The sequence below is a fragment of the Passer montanus genome, unplaced genomic scaffold (assembly GCF_014805655.1).
Source record: "Passer montanus isolate IOZ18808 unplaced genomic scaffold, ASM1480565v1 scaffold8, whole genome shotgun sequence".
NCBI classification, from domain to species: Eukaryota; Metazoa; Chordata; class Aves; order Passeriformes; family Passeridae; genus Passer; species Passer montanus.
The window spans coordinates 3,429,301-3,444,782 of record NW_024373256.1 but is presented as its reverse complement, the minus strand read 5'-3'; the positions used below and the strand labels follow the sequence as shown (position 1 = coordinate 3,444,782).

The 15,482-nt window shown below is 43.9% G+C and overlaps 1 protein-coding gene and 1 long non-coding RNA gene across 4 annotated transcripts in view; one reads left to right on the top strand and one right to left on the bottom strand.

Moving 5' to 3' along the window:
• Window positions 1-5: 5 nt before the first annotated feature.
• Window positions 6-7,302, bottom strand: LOC120513300. The gene is made up of 3 exons (XR_005630237.1): window positions 5,766-7,302; window positions 4,360-4,438; window positions 6-460 (listed from the first exon to the last, which is right to left on the bottom strand). It is a non-coding gene; the product is annotated as an uncharacterized LOC120513300 (long non-coding RNA).
• WIPI2 (WD repeat domain, phosphoinositide interacting 2) overlaps window positions 2,472-15,482 on the top strand; it is a 26,935-nt gene continuing 13,924 nt past the window's right edge. For 2 of the 3 annotated variants that reach the window (XM_039732570.1, XM_039732569.1), the window contains exons 1-2: window positions 2,472-2,648; window positions 11,382-11,464. In XM_039732570.1, coding sequence (XP_039588504.1) covers window positions 2,575-2,648; window positions 11,382-11,464 — 157 coding nt within the window. In that variant the 5' untranslated portion in view covers window positions 2,472-2,574. Of the gene's footprint in view, window positions 2,649-7,321; window positions 7,469-11,381; window positions 11,465-15,482 lie in introns of all 3 variants that reach the window. The other variant, XM_039732571.1, reaches the window with a different exon arrangement.

Below are 15,482 nucleotides of genomic sequence, written 5' to 3'. Positions count from 1 at the left end.
GGCAACCAAAGCCTCGAGCATCGTGCTGGGGAATGGCTCCAGCCCCAGCAATCCAAACCTGGCAGACAGAGAACCACAGGGGCTGCTCCAGGGTGGGATGGGGAGATTTTCACAGCACCTGTACCCCGCTGGGACGTGTCCCTTCCCTGCACAGCAGCTCTCCTTGTTACTCTGCCCACGAGCCCAGCTTGTTTTTCTTTGCTGTCCCATCTCCTGGTGCACTCCCCACCTTGTAAATATCTGAGAAATTGTAAGGGTGTTAAGGAGAAATTTCAGTATTCTGGGGTACCCTGAATGCAGATTTTATTTTTTTTTTAGTGTCACCAAAGCAGGGTGGAATTTGCAGAGTTTTCCTTTAGATGAGGAATGGCTCATGAAGCCCAGGGATGTTTTCTTCCTTCGTTCTGATCTCTTCTCACTGGTGACCAGTGACAGGACCCGAGGGAGCAGCTGCAGCTGTCTGGGGAAGTTTTGTTTGGATAGGAGGAAAAAATTCTTCCCCTGGAGGGTGCTGGGCACTGCCCAGGCTCCCCAGGGAATGGTGCCAGCCCCAAGGCTGCCAGGGCTCCAGGAGGGTTTGGACACTGCTCCCAGGCACAGGAGGGGATTGTTGGGGTGTCTGTGCAGGGCCTGGAGCTGGGCTCTGATCCTTCTCAGGGCAGCAGGGAGCTGGGCCACTTGGGTTTGAGCCTTTTGGAGGGGTCTCTGTGCCTTGCAGGCTGGTGAGGGGGAGGCTCCATCACTCCACACTGCTCTGTGAGCCCCACTCGTGAATCCCCTGGAGCCAGACAGCCCCAGAGGCACAAACCCAGCACCTGGTGGCTCATATTTGTGAGATTTACCCTTTTCTGTGCTAGTCCTTTGATGCTGATCCCATTTCCAAAAATCACTTTTTCAGTTCTGGGGGGGGTTTGTTCTTGCTTTTGGTGGGGTTTGTTGTTGTTGGTTGGGTTCTTTAGGGTTTCGGTTTAATTTTTTTTTTGTTTGTTGGATCCCTTGGTGCTGATCCCATTTCCAAAAATCGCTTTTTCAGTTCTGGGGGGGGGTTTGTTCTTGCCTTTGGTGAGGTTTGTTGTTGTTGGTTGGATTCTTTAGGGTTTTGGTTTAATTTTTTTTTTGTTTGTTGGGGTTTTTTTTATTTTTTGTTGGTGTTGGTTTTGGGGGTTTTTGTGGGTTTGGGTTTTTTGGGTGTTTTTTTGGTTTTGGGTTTTTTTTTTGTTTTGTTTTGGGTTTTGTTGTTGTTTGGTTTGGGGTTTTTGGGGGGGTTTTCTGGTTTTTTGGTGGTGGTTTTTTTTGGTTTTTTTTTTGGGGGGGGGGGTTTTTGTTTGGTTTGGTTTTTGTTATTGTTTGGTTTGGGGTTTTTGGGGGGTTTTCTGGTTTTTTGGGGTTTTTTTGGGTTTTTTTGTGGTTTTGTTGGGTTTGTTTTTTTTTTTTTTTTTTTTTTTTTTTGGTTTTTTTGGGTTTTTTTTTTTTTTTTTTTTTTTTGTGTGATTTTGGCTTGGTTTGGTTTTTGTATCCTTTTTTCCCCCTGCAATTTGTGTTATCCACTAGACCAGGACGCCCAGTTCAGCCCAGCTTTGGACACTGCCACGACTGGGAGGGCATCCACAACCTGTTCCAGCATCTCACCACCACCCCAGTAAAGAATTCCTCTGTGTATCTATTTCCCTTCCAATGTGAACCCATTCCTCCTTTCCCTACTCCTACAAATCCTGACCAAGACCCCCTTCAGACACTGAGAGCCCCAACAGCCCCAACTTTCCTTTTTTTTTCCCTTTTCCCCAAGCCCGGAGCCCCAGCCCGCTCATCCGCTGAGCCTCGGGGACATCCCGCGGCACCAAGCGGAACTGCAGAGGCACGGGCGGGCGGGCAGAGCGCGGGGCGTGACCGCGGGGCCTCGGTGACAGCCCCGCGGTGGCCGCGCCGAGCCCGGGGACAGCGGGGACACCGCGGGGACACATCGGGGACACGCCGGGAATCCGCGCTGAGCTCAGTGTCTCCCATCCACCGCCGCCCGCGCCGGACCCTGCTTAGCTTCGCAACCCCACCCGCTCCGCGCCGCCGCCCGCGCGCAGGCGCGCCGGCCGTACGGCGGCCGGGAGGGCGCAGGCGCGGCGGGGCGGCCGCGGCGGCCGCGGCTGAGGGGCGCAGCCTTCCCGAGGTGTTTCCTCGTCCTCCCCCCGCCGGACGGGGGCGGCGAGGGCTGTCCCGCCATGAACTTGGCCGGGCAGAGCGGCGACGCCGGTAGCGGCCATCTGCTCTTCGCCAACTTCAACCAGGACAACACGTAAGGGAGGCTGAGGGCGGCGGGCTGAGGGGCCCGGCCCGGGAGCGGCAGCGGCCGGGGGGGCCCCGAGCGGGGCTGGGGAGCCCCGAGCGGGTCTGGGGGGCCCCGAGCCGGCCTGGGGGAGCCCCGAGCCGGCCTGGCAGCGGGCGGGGCGTGCTGGGGTCTCGCCGGTGCCGCCCCCGGCGGGGTCGGGGCGGCCGCGGCGGCCGCGGCTGAGGGGCGCAGCCTTCCCGAGGTGTTTCCCCGTCCTCCCCCCGCCGGACGGGGGCGGCGAGGGCTGTCCCGCCATGAACTTGGCCGGGCAGAGCGGCGACGCCGGTAGCGGCCATCTGCTCTTCGCCAACTTCAACCAGGACAACACGTAAGGGAGGCTGAGGGCGGCGGGCTGAGGGGCCCGGCCCGGGAGCGGCAGCGGCCGGGGGGGCCCCGAGCGGGTCTGGGGGGCCCCGAGCGGGTCTGGGGGGCCCCGAGCGGGTCTGGGGGAGCCCCGAGCGGGTCTGGGGGGCCCCGAGCCGGCCTGGGGGAGCCCCGAGCCGGTGTGTATATATACACACCGTGCTGGGGTCTCGCCGGTGCCGCCCCTTCCCCGTGTGGGGAGCGCCGCTGGAGCCGCTCCCTGGGTCCCCCCGCGGGGAGAAGCGCCGGGGGCAGCCCCCGGTGCCCTCAGCGGGCACTCAGACAGGCCGCTCCTGCCGCGGGGACACGCGGCTCGCCGTGGTGGCCGCTCCCGGCCCGGGGAATTTGGATGCTTGGGGACATCGCTCGTTGTCCTGGGAAGGGGACGGACGGAGCGCTCCTGCTGCTCCCTGTTCAGCCCTAGGAGCGCCTGATGTGAAGCCCCAAGTCTCCCAAGACTTCATCCAAAAGTTCCTCCCAGCTGTCTTTTCATACAGTTATTTTATTGCCACCTGCTGTGTTGAAGCAGTGGGACTTAGGCTTGGAGGTGGTTTTATGAGCCCGTGTTACTTTTGGTTTTGATTTAGAAAAGAGGCCTTTCTCTGATCCTTGAAACTGCACTTCCTAGGGCTTGGGATGGCCCCAGCTGCACGTCTCACAAATTACTTAATCATTGCAGCACGTTTAGATCAATTAGTGCATGTTAGTTTTTATGTGGGGTATTATAAAGCAGTATTTTTAATTTAGGAACTTCCTGTTAGCTGGGATTGGAGCACTGAAGTTCATTTAAAGAAGGATTTGATTGCCTTCAATACCTGAGAGGTGAAACTGGGGAGGGAATAAGAACTGAAAGAGCCTGTACTCGAGAAAGGGGTTTTGTTTTAGGAAGTGAGTAAGAGGAAATGATCTCAGGTTGGCATCACAAAGTGTAGCCCACGTGTGTGGTGGAGGGTTTTGTTTTTTTAACGACTTGTTCTTTCTGCAAGCAACAATATCTTGACCTCAGGAGGGAGAGCTGCGCCTGCCCTCAGCAGGTCCTGTAGCATATGGGAGTTGTGGAGGTGAGAAGGTGATTTCTGCTGGCTGCCAGCACAGTTACACCACAGCAGGAGAGACTCTGCTTCTGTGGGCTTTGTTGGGGGTGAAGAGATGAGCACTTGGGGCTGGGTGGGTTTGAGGCAGGAGACTCTGGCAGTAAATAAGTTGTGGTGAATGCTGGGGGGAGCAGCAGTGCTCTGTGTATTTGTGAGTAAATCATTATCCCTATATTGATTCAAGCCAAAGACTTTGCAACTCTTTTTACATTTTTTCTGTGGGTGCCGTATAGAGCCCCCTCTGTCCCTGTCCATATAAAACATTCCCAAGTTTGGCTCAGCTACCATTCATTTTTTGCCTATTACTGGAAAAAAACCCAAGTCATAATAACTAGGGGATTTGTCACCTGTTCCTTCTGCAGTTTGTGAAGGTCATATATAAGTTTTTGAGGTTCAGCTCTGTTTCCAGTGTGGCACCTCTGCATTTTCAGTTGCACCTTAGCTTTGTGGAGACCTTTATGTACCTAAAGATCACTGAGCTGTGACCAGAAAAACCCACTTTATTTGAACAAGAGTTGCAGGTTGGCTTCAGAACAAAACCAAGACAGAAATAACAAGAGAACAAATACAACAAAAGCTTACCTAGGGTTTGGCTTGTACACCTTGAAATCTTTCCTCAAGGAGCATAAAGGTGATTCCTTTATAACCTGGAGTTTATAACCTGGAGTTTATAGGAAGAGAAAAGGGACACCTGGCTAATGACTTTATTCCTCAGTTGGGTGTGCTGCTGCACTACTTTTCCCATTTCATTTTTGTAAATGACCAAAAAATGTTCCTTGATAGCTGTTTTTGGGTTTGGTTTGTGTTTTGTGGTTTTTTTGGTTTTTTTTTTTGTTTTTGTTTTTTTTTTTTTTTTGTGTTTGGTATTCTAATATCCATTATGGCAAATTATATATTTTTAAAATATTATTTATATGCAAATCACCTTGAGATTAGCTGATGAGAATTTTGCTGATTTATCTTTTATGTGAGGCAGTCCTGCCCATAGATCTTTGCAATTCCATGTTTTGGGTTAGTAAATCTTTTATGTCATTTTTTAATATTTGTGAATGCAAGTATCTGATGTAGAAATGACAGAAATATTAAAAGGCTTCTGTTCATATTTTTCTCTTAAAATTCTAAAATTAATTTAGAAGGCCACTTAATTTGAGATAAAATGAGGTGGTTGATGATGTGGAATAATCTCTTCTTACTAACAGTGTCTTAAATAAAACTCCCAAGAAAAGTAGTAAATATAACAGCAGTCTTGCAAATGCCTTTATGACAGCTTGTGAGTGAAACACTTGTCTGATGTGCTAAGTGGCCCAAACAACCAAGTTGCATCCAAGTTCCTAAACTGAGTAGAATTTAGTGGTTGTGTGCATTCTCTAAACGACTTTATTTAATTTTTTTGCTGTTTCCCACTCATGATCTCTCCTAGTTTATTGCTTGAGTGGAGAAACAAGAAGGCAACTGAGTTTATAGTATACTATAAATATATTCTATATATATAGTATATAGAATACATGCACTACATATTCTATATACTATAGTATATATACCATATATATTATATATATTTATTTATATATATATACACACACTTATAGAATATATGTACTATATAGTCTATATATCTAGGAGATCACAGTTTAGCAGGTGAGAAGAGCTGAAAAAAGCTTATTAAGAATGACTTGCACTTTCCCATGCTGGGCCTCAGAAAGCTCACCTGTTTTCAACTTTTACAGGTAACTGGAGCCCTTCTCCAGACAGGCAAGGTAAACAAATGTATATTCTTTCAGGCAGTATATGAAAGACAAGCTTTGTTTATGTCTGCCCAGTCAGTAGAGCTCACATCATGCTTTAAGGTGCTTCAGTAATTAGAAAAATTGCTGACAGACAAAACTGGAAAATAAATGACATGGGCTCATTGTTGTTACTGCATTTAAAGCTTTTACCTTCACCCTAATAAGGTGCCAGTTCCACTCAGGCTTAACTGTCTTGCTTACCTGCACAGCAGAGGCAGTTCCTTCTGTTAGGAGAAGATGGGGCTTGTTGCTGCTGAAAAGAAGTATCAAGCTAACTTTTCTTTGTTTTATGAAGATTTGGTAATTAGGTACTCTCTCCTGTAGGAAGCTGAGCTTCATGGTGGCTCTCAGTGTTGGGAAATTGGATTGCTGGTAGTTAGAAGAATGTTGTCATCACACAAGTTGTGTTGCTTTTCCCAGTTGTTGCAATCCCTGGTGGCTGAAGCAGATATCCTCTATCCTGCTTTTGGTCTCTTGGTTTTCCCAGACTTGGCTCATATTCATTCATGGATGCAGTGTGTAGTGGCATTGTCTCTTGGAATAGTATCTGCATGATTGCAAGTGTTGTCTTGCCTGTTTATCCCACATTGCCCTAAGCTTTATTTACATGAGAGTTTTGAATTACTGGCTGGGACTGGAACTCTGCCTGAAAACACTTCACCTATAATGCAGCAGAAGCGGTTGGTTTGTGGCTTCTCTTTGATATAATGTTTTCATTAAGTAAAAACACAGAGAAGGGTATTTTCAGAAGATGTTAGTGTGCTTGTTTTGGACTGAGCCCTTTTCCCCAGTGAATCAATCATTGCACAACTTGGCATGACTGGCATTCCCTGATTGAGAGGCAGAAGCTCCAGCTTGCAGATCAAAGTGGAGCAACCATCGGAATTCGGGTGTCCCAGCAAAACCAGGCAGTGGGAGCTTGTGGGTGGCCTCAGTGCTGGGAGGGTTTTACAGCTGGAAATCTTTAACAGTGGATACTTGGGGAGAAAAACCCAAGTGCAGTTTGTATTACTTCTGGGAGATCTGCTAAAACTGAGCATAGATAAGTTTATGAAAAATTAAACACCTCACAGACTCATAGAAGCTTTAGGTCTCATAAGGGAAATGCTAATGGATTAGAAGTTTGTGACTTTTTAAGCAAAGCATAACTTCAAGATCCCAAAGCCTGTATGTGTCTATGTAACAGGTAAAACTTTCAATATTTAAACTGTTGCACAGGTATTCTTTGGAAGTGCTTACAAATGATGTTCAGATTCAATTTGCACCCACTTTCCCCCACCCACAAAAATAACCCCACCAAACAGTTTGCTTGTGAAATAATGCAAGTGAGCAGAATAGAGAAGTTTTAGTCATCTTTTTTTAAAATAAGTAATTGGGTGACAGCGTTTGGAAACAAAGTAGTCACTGCAGTTTTGAAAGCAGACTCCTGATGAAAGGGGAAGAGAAAACCTTCTGTTTGCACTTCTGAGGAAAGCACTGGTGTGCCTTACTGGCAAGGATTTCTATGACATGTATCCCTACATATATTTCTTCTTTCCAATTTAATTCTGCCCTTTATTTCCCAAATAAATCAATTTCATTCTACATTGTGAGCAAATGCTGCTGTCCCTGTATGCACCTGGCATGCTTTGTGTCCCAGGAGTTGTATTCTCATTCCCTCAATCTGTGATGTTTGGATCTCTGTAGTAAACTGCTTGTGGTGGGAGGAACAAGGGTTAGGTGCTGAGCATTCACTCCTCTGCCTTTGTTTCTCCTAGGTTCAGGTGTCCTTCACCCGTGATCCTTGAGGACAGGAGAGCTCTCTATTCCAAGGAGACTTTAAGGCTAAACACAGACCCAAAAAAGGAAGGACAGAGCGGTCCCGTAGCTCCTACACTCAGGGAGGATAGCTGAGAGAGACAACCGTATGTTGTGTTTCTTGCTGTTGTTGCAGAGGGCACAGCAGCTGAGGGGGGCTGGTCAGAGGAGCAGTTCTCAGTGTGTGACCATTTGGATGGGGATTTGGCCCAAGAACAGTGATATTTATTTGGATTGTGGATTTTCTGTTGTCCCAGCCTGTGTTTGAAGTGATGAGCAGGCCTGGTCTCCTTTTGCTGTAGCAGATTTGAGTTTTCTTTTAATACAAGAATAATGGGAAAATCTCCTGTGGGTTGTCAGAATGTTGCTGACAAAAACATTGAATATATGAAGTTCTGTATCTCTTTTCCAAAATCATGACCTTTGATATTACGACATGTCCATTAGATGTTACAGCAGATATTTTGGAGGGGAAAATAAAGCAAGGTACATTTCCTTAGTAATTCCTTAGCAATTCTTATGTCTTCATTGATTTTTCTTTCATTATTATTGTTGTTATTATTTTCCCTCTCCTCATCATAAGCCAAAATGTTTTGTCTGTGGAAATTTACATTGGTTTTGAAATGAGATGGAACATTAGTATAATGAGACTGTATCATAATGAAAGTAGGCTTAATTAACCAGTTATTTAAAGCAGTAATGACTTTTAGAGTCATGTTTATGCTGCAGCTGCAATTGATTTAATCTTTGAGAGAGCTGCCCTTGTTAGGAACTTTCTGATTAATGTAGAATATTTCTGATTAATAGTTAAGGCCCTCTGTGATATGGAAAGGGGAAAACTGGTTTTCTTCCTTCTATGTGTATATTAAAGAAACAAAAGAAAACCTTAGGATTCTAACCCAGCTGAAAAAACTTGTTCCTAAAGAGCCAGAGAGACTGAAGCAGCTGATTTCCCACTTTAGGTGAGTGCACTTAGAGCGAGTGTCAGCATCTCCCAATGAATGTGTGAAATCTCCCAGCACTGTTTGCTTGATGAGGATAGTTTTAATTATTTATGGTAGTCACTCTTGAAAATACTATCAAGATTTATGTAGTATTGGATCAGTCTGCAGCATTATCTCTGCAAAAAGTGGATAAACACAGTTCCATAAATCATGGCCATATTGATAATTTTGTACTGAGGAGACAACCTTCACAATGAAATAGCTCAGAGTCTGCAGTCTAAAATGTGTAATAGAGGCTGCACATAATAGAGCTAAAACCCACATGTGCATAACATAATGTTAGGGAAAAAAAAGCCATTTTAGAGAATATTTATTTTATTTTCAATTTCAGTCTCTCAACAGCTTCTGAAAATCAGTGGTTATAAAGCATAACACCTATGCTGTAAAAGGAGCTTCTGATAAACCACAGCAGCTTCTTGTTGGCCACTGTCTATCTGAGCAAGGGCTGAATGGCTTATTGATCATATTTCTTCCCCATATGCTTGCACATTTTTGCAGAGGTGAGGTAATTCTGGCTAGGTCCTTGTTTTGTGGATTTGGCCATTTAGATGGCTGTGGGTGTCTTAAGGGCTTAAGTGTAATATCAGTACAGGGGAAGATGGGAGATTTAAATCACTGTGATTATGCTGGTATAATTCAGCCTAGTGGGTTCTTATTACATATAAAAAGCCTTTTTCCAGTAGTTTCATAAGAAGTAATTTAAGAATACATTTTTAAAAAACCCAAGCCAACAAAGCAAACCCTCCAAAAGCAAGACTGCTGTTCCAGAAGAAAAGGGGGTTATTTTGCAGTTACACTTGTACACTGAAATGGGTTTAATTATCTTGACTTGAACTGCTCTATGTAAACAAATAATTTGACTTCATCACCTCGATCCTGAAATAAATAACAAAAAGCAGTTGTCATGGATGGAAAGGTCCATTCTGTGCTTCTGCATTTTGGGTTCTACTCAGTCTAATGATTTTTATCATGTACACAATTCATGTTTGCCATTGTCTGCAGCTTATTTGAATGAGGTATAGTCATAGGACAAGAAAAATGAGCTTCCTGCTGCTTTCAGAGATCCTGTCAGTAAAACAGTGATTCAGCAGTGTTCTGTATTTAAAGCTGTAAGTACAATTCAGGAATCAGTTCTGCCTAGAAATACAAATAGGTGCTGGTGGGGTTCTCTGTGAGGAAATCATCCTGTGTGTTTTGTGGATTGTTTATATTGCAAGGAGTCTTGTGACTCCGCTTATTTTTAACTCTGTGGAGTGCTTGTTTACCTTTGCAAAGGGACAGTTTTAATGCCATTCTTTGCTAAACTTTCTTTTGAGGAAAACAGTAGATGATATAAGAAAAGCTGACTCATTGCTTTGTTTTACCAAATTAGAGTTTCAGGGGTTTTTCCACTTAATGTGAGTTTTTGTTGAGTTGTACAAAAGTAGTTGAGCGCCACTGAAGTGTCTTTGGTGATTAATCAGATGGAGACTGCTGAACGTACTGATTTTGTCTGAAGGAAAATTAAATTCAGTATTTCTGGGGTGACTTAGAGGAGCAGCAACAAAATTTTGTTTTATGATTGCTTCTCTATCTTTAAGCCTAATATGCTTTTTTAATAACTTGGTTATGAATCTGTGGAATTGAATCTCTTGCATGGTTCATGTTTTAATTTGAAGGTTTAAACCTTCTCAAACATTATTTCCTAACCAGATTGTGCCAGTTGTATTTTCTTCTAGAAGAGAAGGTCATACCATCCTACAGAAGTTGATTTTGTAGAAGTTGATTTTGTAGCTTAATTTCAGAGGAGCAATTTTTAATTTTCTGGGTATGCTGAAATGTAAAAAATACTCACTTTGGAGCCAGAAGTGAAAATACAGAAAGAACATGAAATCTAGGAATCCTCATTGTATTCCAAATGCAGTATTAATTGTTAGTACAGCTGAACTGTAGAGAATCATCTTGCTGGGTTCAAAAAGGCATTTTTGGCAGGCTGACTGGCACGGTTGGATTGGAGCCCTGTGTTGAATGACTTGCCACAATTTAGGGTATCAAAATGTATTTTATTGGAATTTTCCTTCATGTCTCTTGGCAGTAAGAAATATATGAACTATAAGCATACTAATGCACTTCTGTAAAACTGTATTGACTGTTAATTTTCTTTATCTGTGGCATAAAATCATCCTCCAGATGGGGAGGGAAAACAAGAATGAGCCATTGTCTGCTGCCTTTATGTGTAAAGACCTGCAAGACAGGCTAAAGGTTTTTCTAGCTTAAAATTTAAGACCTGCCTTTGACTCTGTCTGGAAAAGCAATTAAATGGTCTGTGAGCTAAGTGTGAAAATTGAGTAATGGAGGAAAGAAGGGGTTTTAGTCAGTTTTTTAATGTTCAGCTATTGTTCAATCTGTTTAACATCAGTCCCTAGCAGTTTTTAGAGGGTGCCTCTGATCAAAGATTCAGTATGAGCATTTGTAAGACTGAGAGCTGACAGTGGGGGTGCTAGAACATCATCACGTAAAGCCAGAGAAAATTAGAGTTGGCAGTCTTTAATTACTTTTTTTTTAATATGAAAACTCTTCTGGGATGCTTGGGGACGGTTATACTGTAAAGAACAAAAATCCCCAGACAGCCCAGTTTAAAAGGTCCTGGAGGTCACCTCTAATGATGAGGCAATGATGTAATTGGTTTGCATTACATTATTCAAGTCATCATCTTCCCTCCACACCAAAGCTTTTAGCTGTGTGAAGAAATCACCGGTGAGAATTGGGCAGTAGGTTTACTTTAGGCTGTGAACTCTCATTTCATAAATGTGAAGCAGAATTCCCCACCCAAATTCTGTAATTCTGAAGCTGTTTGGTCTGTTCAGAATTGAGGAAGCTGTCTGTGTCTGTTACGGCTTTTTTTGACTTTTGAAACTTTTTATGACTTTCCTTACTGAGCTAACCCAGCTGGAGGTTTAGAACTGGGTAAGAATCTCTCCAAGGGTAATCACAGCTGATGGAGGTGATGTTCCTGACTGGCTTGTTTCTTTTGCAGGTCCCTTGCTGTTGGCAGTAAATCAGGCTACAAATTCTTCTCTCTTTCTTCTGTGGACAAATTAGAGCAGATCTATGAATGCAGTGAGTATCTTTCTCTTTTTTTTTTCTTTTTGTTTAATCCCCTTAGTTGGCTTAATGTGGGAAAAATAAGAAATGTTTCATTTTTTCACAGGTTGTTTGAAATTGGCATAAAAGAAACCTTAAGTGTAAATATCACACAAATACAGTAATTGCAGGAAGGGTAGAACTATGAATCAGTGTTCTGTATTTAAATTTAGCTGGTATGGTATGGAATTTGGTAGTAGCTGTGAGAACTCTGCTTTTCTAATAATGTCCAGCCAGGTTACATAGCAGCTGAGTATAAAAGTAATAATTTACTCATGTGAGAGTCTTTTGGGTCTTTATACTGGCTTTTGGAACATGGAAGCACTAATATACCTCTAGCCTTAATTATTTTTTTATCCTAATACTTTCTGTTAGAAAATTATTCTTTAACATGATAGCTGCAGACTTGCTCATCCAAAAGGGTGAATAACTCATATTCCCATCACTTCTCAATGGTGATCACAGCTGAGTATGATCTGAGGTGAAATGGAGGGAGGCCTGGGAGAGAAGTGGTATTCCCTGTTCTGTCAGCAGTTCACAGACTTCCCTTTTTTGAGATGCTAATAAGTCAGCTATGAGTGCTATGCATGAGTATCCTTGCTTTCTTGTAAACTCCATGTGAGCAGGTGGTACCAACTGTTGTGATGTCAGCATTTACAGTGGGATCCCATGACAGAGCTGCCTCAGACTCCATTCCCAGAGTGACCTGACCCTGTGGCACGTTAAGTTTGGAAATGGGGTGTGATTCAGATCACCCATTACCTGGGATGACAGCCTGCTTCTGTACACAGTCAATGGAGAGAAGTAATTGGGAGGTTCAAATTAGGCACCTGTGGTCGGATTAAATTGTGTTGTAGCTACATCTTCCTATTTGAGTCATGGTCTGGTTGTACTGGTTAATAAGTGGCTTGGATTCCATTTTCTGCCATGGAGTTTATGTACCTGACCTCTGCAGTATGCCAGGCACTTCCAGTGCCTGGCCTGGTGTCACCCCAGGAGACTCAGTGAAGATGATTCCCTGTTACACAAGACACTGAAAAATATTCTGAGAGGTTGGCTGCACTGGGCAGGACTGCATCTTCTGAGTAGTCCTTGAGAGAAAAACACAGATTGGGTAAAGTGCCTTGTTCAACATCTTGCAATAAACCGATAAAAGCAGCTGGAGTTGGAATTTTGACCTGCTGATTCCAGTCTTGTCTTCAGACTGTTCTGGGATGCTTGTATTGACATAAACTCTTGGATATTTTAAGTTTTCTGAGTGTTAAGTGAGGTAACATTTAGTAGAATGTTTTGGGTTGGAAAGGACCTTAAAGATGATCCAGTTCCCCTATCCCAGGTTGCTCCAAGCCCCATCCAACCTGGCCTTGGACACTTCCAGGGATCCAGGGGCAGCCACAGCTTCTCTGGGCAAGCTATGCCAGGGCCTCCCCACCCTGACAGGGAAGAATTTCTTCCATATACTGAACCTGAATTTCTCCTCTATGAGTTTGAACCCATTAGTCTTTGTCCTCTCACTACAAAAACTCCAGTGGTTCGGCCTGTGGAAGCCAGACACTCTTGGCTCAGAGCAGATAGAAATATTGAGAGACCTCCATTTTCTTTGTGTGAGTCAAATAATTTTCAATCTTGGACTTGCAAACCATGCCTGTTAAAACTTGATATGAGGGTGGAGGGCTTCCTGTGCATCGGGTACCTCCTTTCCTCAAGGAAAGGTGTCTTGAGGCCTCCCAAACATGGTCCCTCCCACTTCCCAATTTAGTTTAAGTGGGTCTAAAGACTTCTCGTGTTGAGTGAGCACTGTTAAGACCCCTCCTTCTCCTCTGGAAGATTGATCTGCCAGCTCTTGTGTAGGTGTTTAAACTAAACTGCAGAATATGCCTCAGCTGACTTGTGTTTGAGAGAAATACAAAAAAAGATGGGAGATTTGGCTGCTCCCATTACTGACTTCTCCTGTGACAGCAAATCTCCTGACTCCCTGTGCAGTTGATCCCACTGTAAAAACAAGCATTAGATTGGAGGGTGCTTTAAGGCTTAATGAATGCTTCTAACATGCTTCATGTTCTTGGATTAAAAATGGAATAAAGGCACAGCTGATCATAATCTAGCCAGCTCTAACCAGCTCTTGTCTGTGATGCTACATGCTTGTGTTTATGAAACTAATCTTGTTATGTGTTTGCTTGTTCTCCCCTCGCTGCTGATACTTAATTTGTTTTGCAGTTCTTTTTGTTCTTACTCTGTTTTGAATCTGAGTTTTTGGCAATGCTCAGTTGTGTAGTGTAAAGGAGATTATACTAATAGAAAAAAAACCCAAACCTGAGTAGCAGCATTGCTATAGGGCTTTATTCTGCTAAACATATGATTAATTCAGGTCAGCTGAGCACAGGATGGGCAGTATAGCCTGGTACCCTCTTGAATAGTTGCTCTTGGGAAGCATAAATTACTTGGCAGCTGTGAAGAGATTTTATCTCTTCTTCCTGTTAAAGGAAGACAAAGGAGCAGAGGTGCATCCTGTATTTTAAAGTGAATTTAATTAAATGCCCATCACAAAGGCTTTCTTTAAAGGTAACTGTCTGTATTATAGTCTTTTTGTGGTGTGACTGAAGGATTATCAATACCTTTGAGGCATTCTGCTCATTGAAAATTGTTTCTTCTGTCTGGTGGCTTAGTTGTTGATAGTGCTTTTCCCTGTGTGCCTCCCCTGCTGCCTACCCTTCCCATCAGTGCAGCACAGGACAGCACTGCTTCCATATGAATCCCTGCTGAAATAGCCATTCTCCTGCCTGCCTGGGAGGGTGACAATTCCCAGAAGCTGTGTCTGCACACTTGTCCCTGGATGGGGAAAGCTGTGCTTGCCCTGGGCCTGGGAGCAGTCTCTGGGGTTTGGGTCTCTGAGTGCTGGTCTTCTGACTCTCATAAAAGGATGTCACTATTTTGAAGGACTCCAGGCTTAGATGGAAAGCTGATAACCCATCCTCTAAAAATATTTGAGAGTCTTATGTAGCTACTCTGATTCAAGGAACATGGACCTCTGCATTTCAAAGTCTCTGCATACATTCATTGAAGCAGATTTTTGTATTTCTTTTTCATGTGTTTTGTGTAGTATCAGAAAAATGGAGAACAATTCTTTGAAAACAAAGTAATTACTAAAATGCATTATCCCCATTGCATGAGAAAATTGAATTTTCAAAGCCTCTGTGAGCTGTTATGTCTTCTCTGGAAAAGTACCATATTAAATACAAGATGTAGATAAAAGTCAATTATGTAGCATGGAGTACTGAAAATGCAGAGTGTAAACCTGCTCTTTTTTCATAAGTAGGCTGTTTCTCTCAAAAAAATGTAGGACATTAAATATTTTGTGTTCATTTTCTTGAAATAACTGCCCAGAAAAAGCACTTTGAAAGCAGACGTGTCCCACACTGATGGCAGTGTCATATACTGAGAATGTTGAACAGAACTTTTTTTATGGAGTTTCTGTCACTGCTGATGGGAACAGTGCAAATTAATTACTTAATGTTTCTCTTGGCCAAAACAGAAGCCTTCAGAAACAAGCTCTTTTGGGTTGGTTTTTTTTTTGTTTTTTACTGGCAGTTTTATGGTTTGGAATGTGTTAAGCATTGAGCTAATCCAGAAGCTGACTCCTGAAAAATTTGTTCTGATGGATCAAGGCCAAAGGCTCAAGTCACTTGTCTTGATTGGGTTCTGTAATGAAAGGGCAGGTGTAGCCAGTGGCTGTGAAAGAGCTGCAGAGCATGGTAAAACTCTCTCCAGCTTCTCACTGCCCTAAAACTGTGTGCACTGTGTTCCTGGGGTGCTGTATTCAGTGTTCCTGCATACTGCACTGTGTTCCTGGGGTTTTGGAGAGGAGCTTTATGGGATGGAGGGGGAGGCACAGATGCCAGGATAACTGGTGGTGGGCCTTGGCCTCCTGCCAGCATGGTCCAGTGCTGTGCTATGATCAAATGCTCTGAAAATCATCTTTGCCAGAGATCCTGGA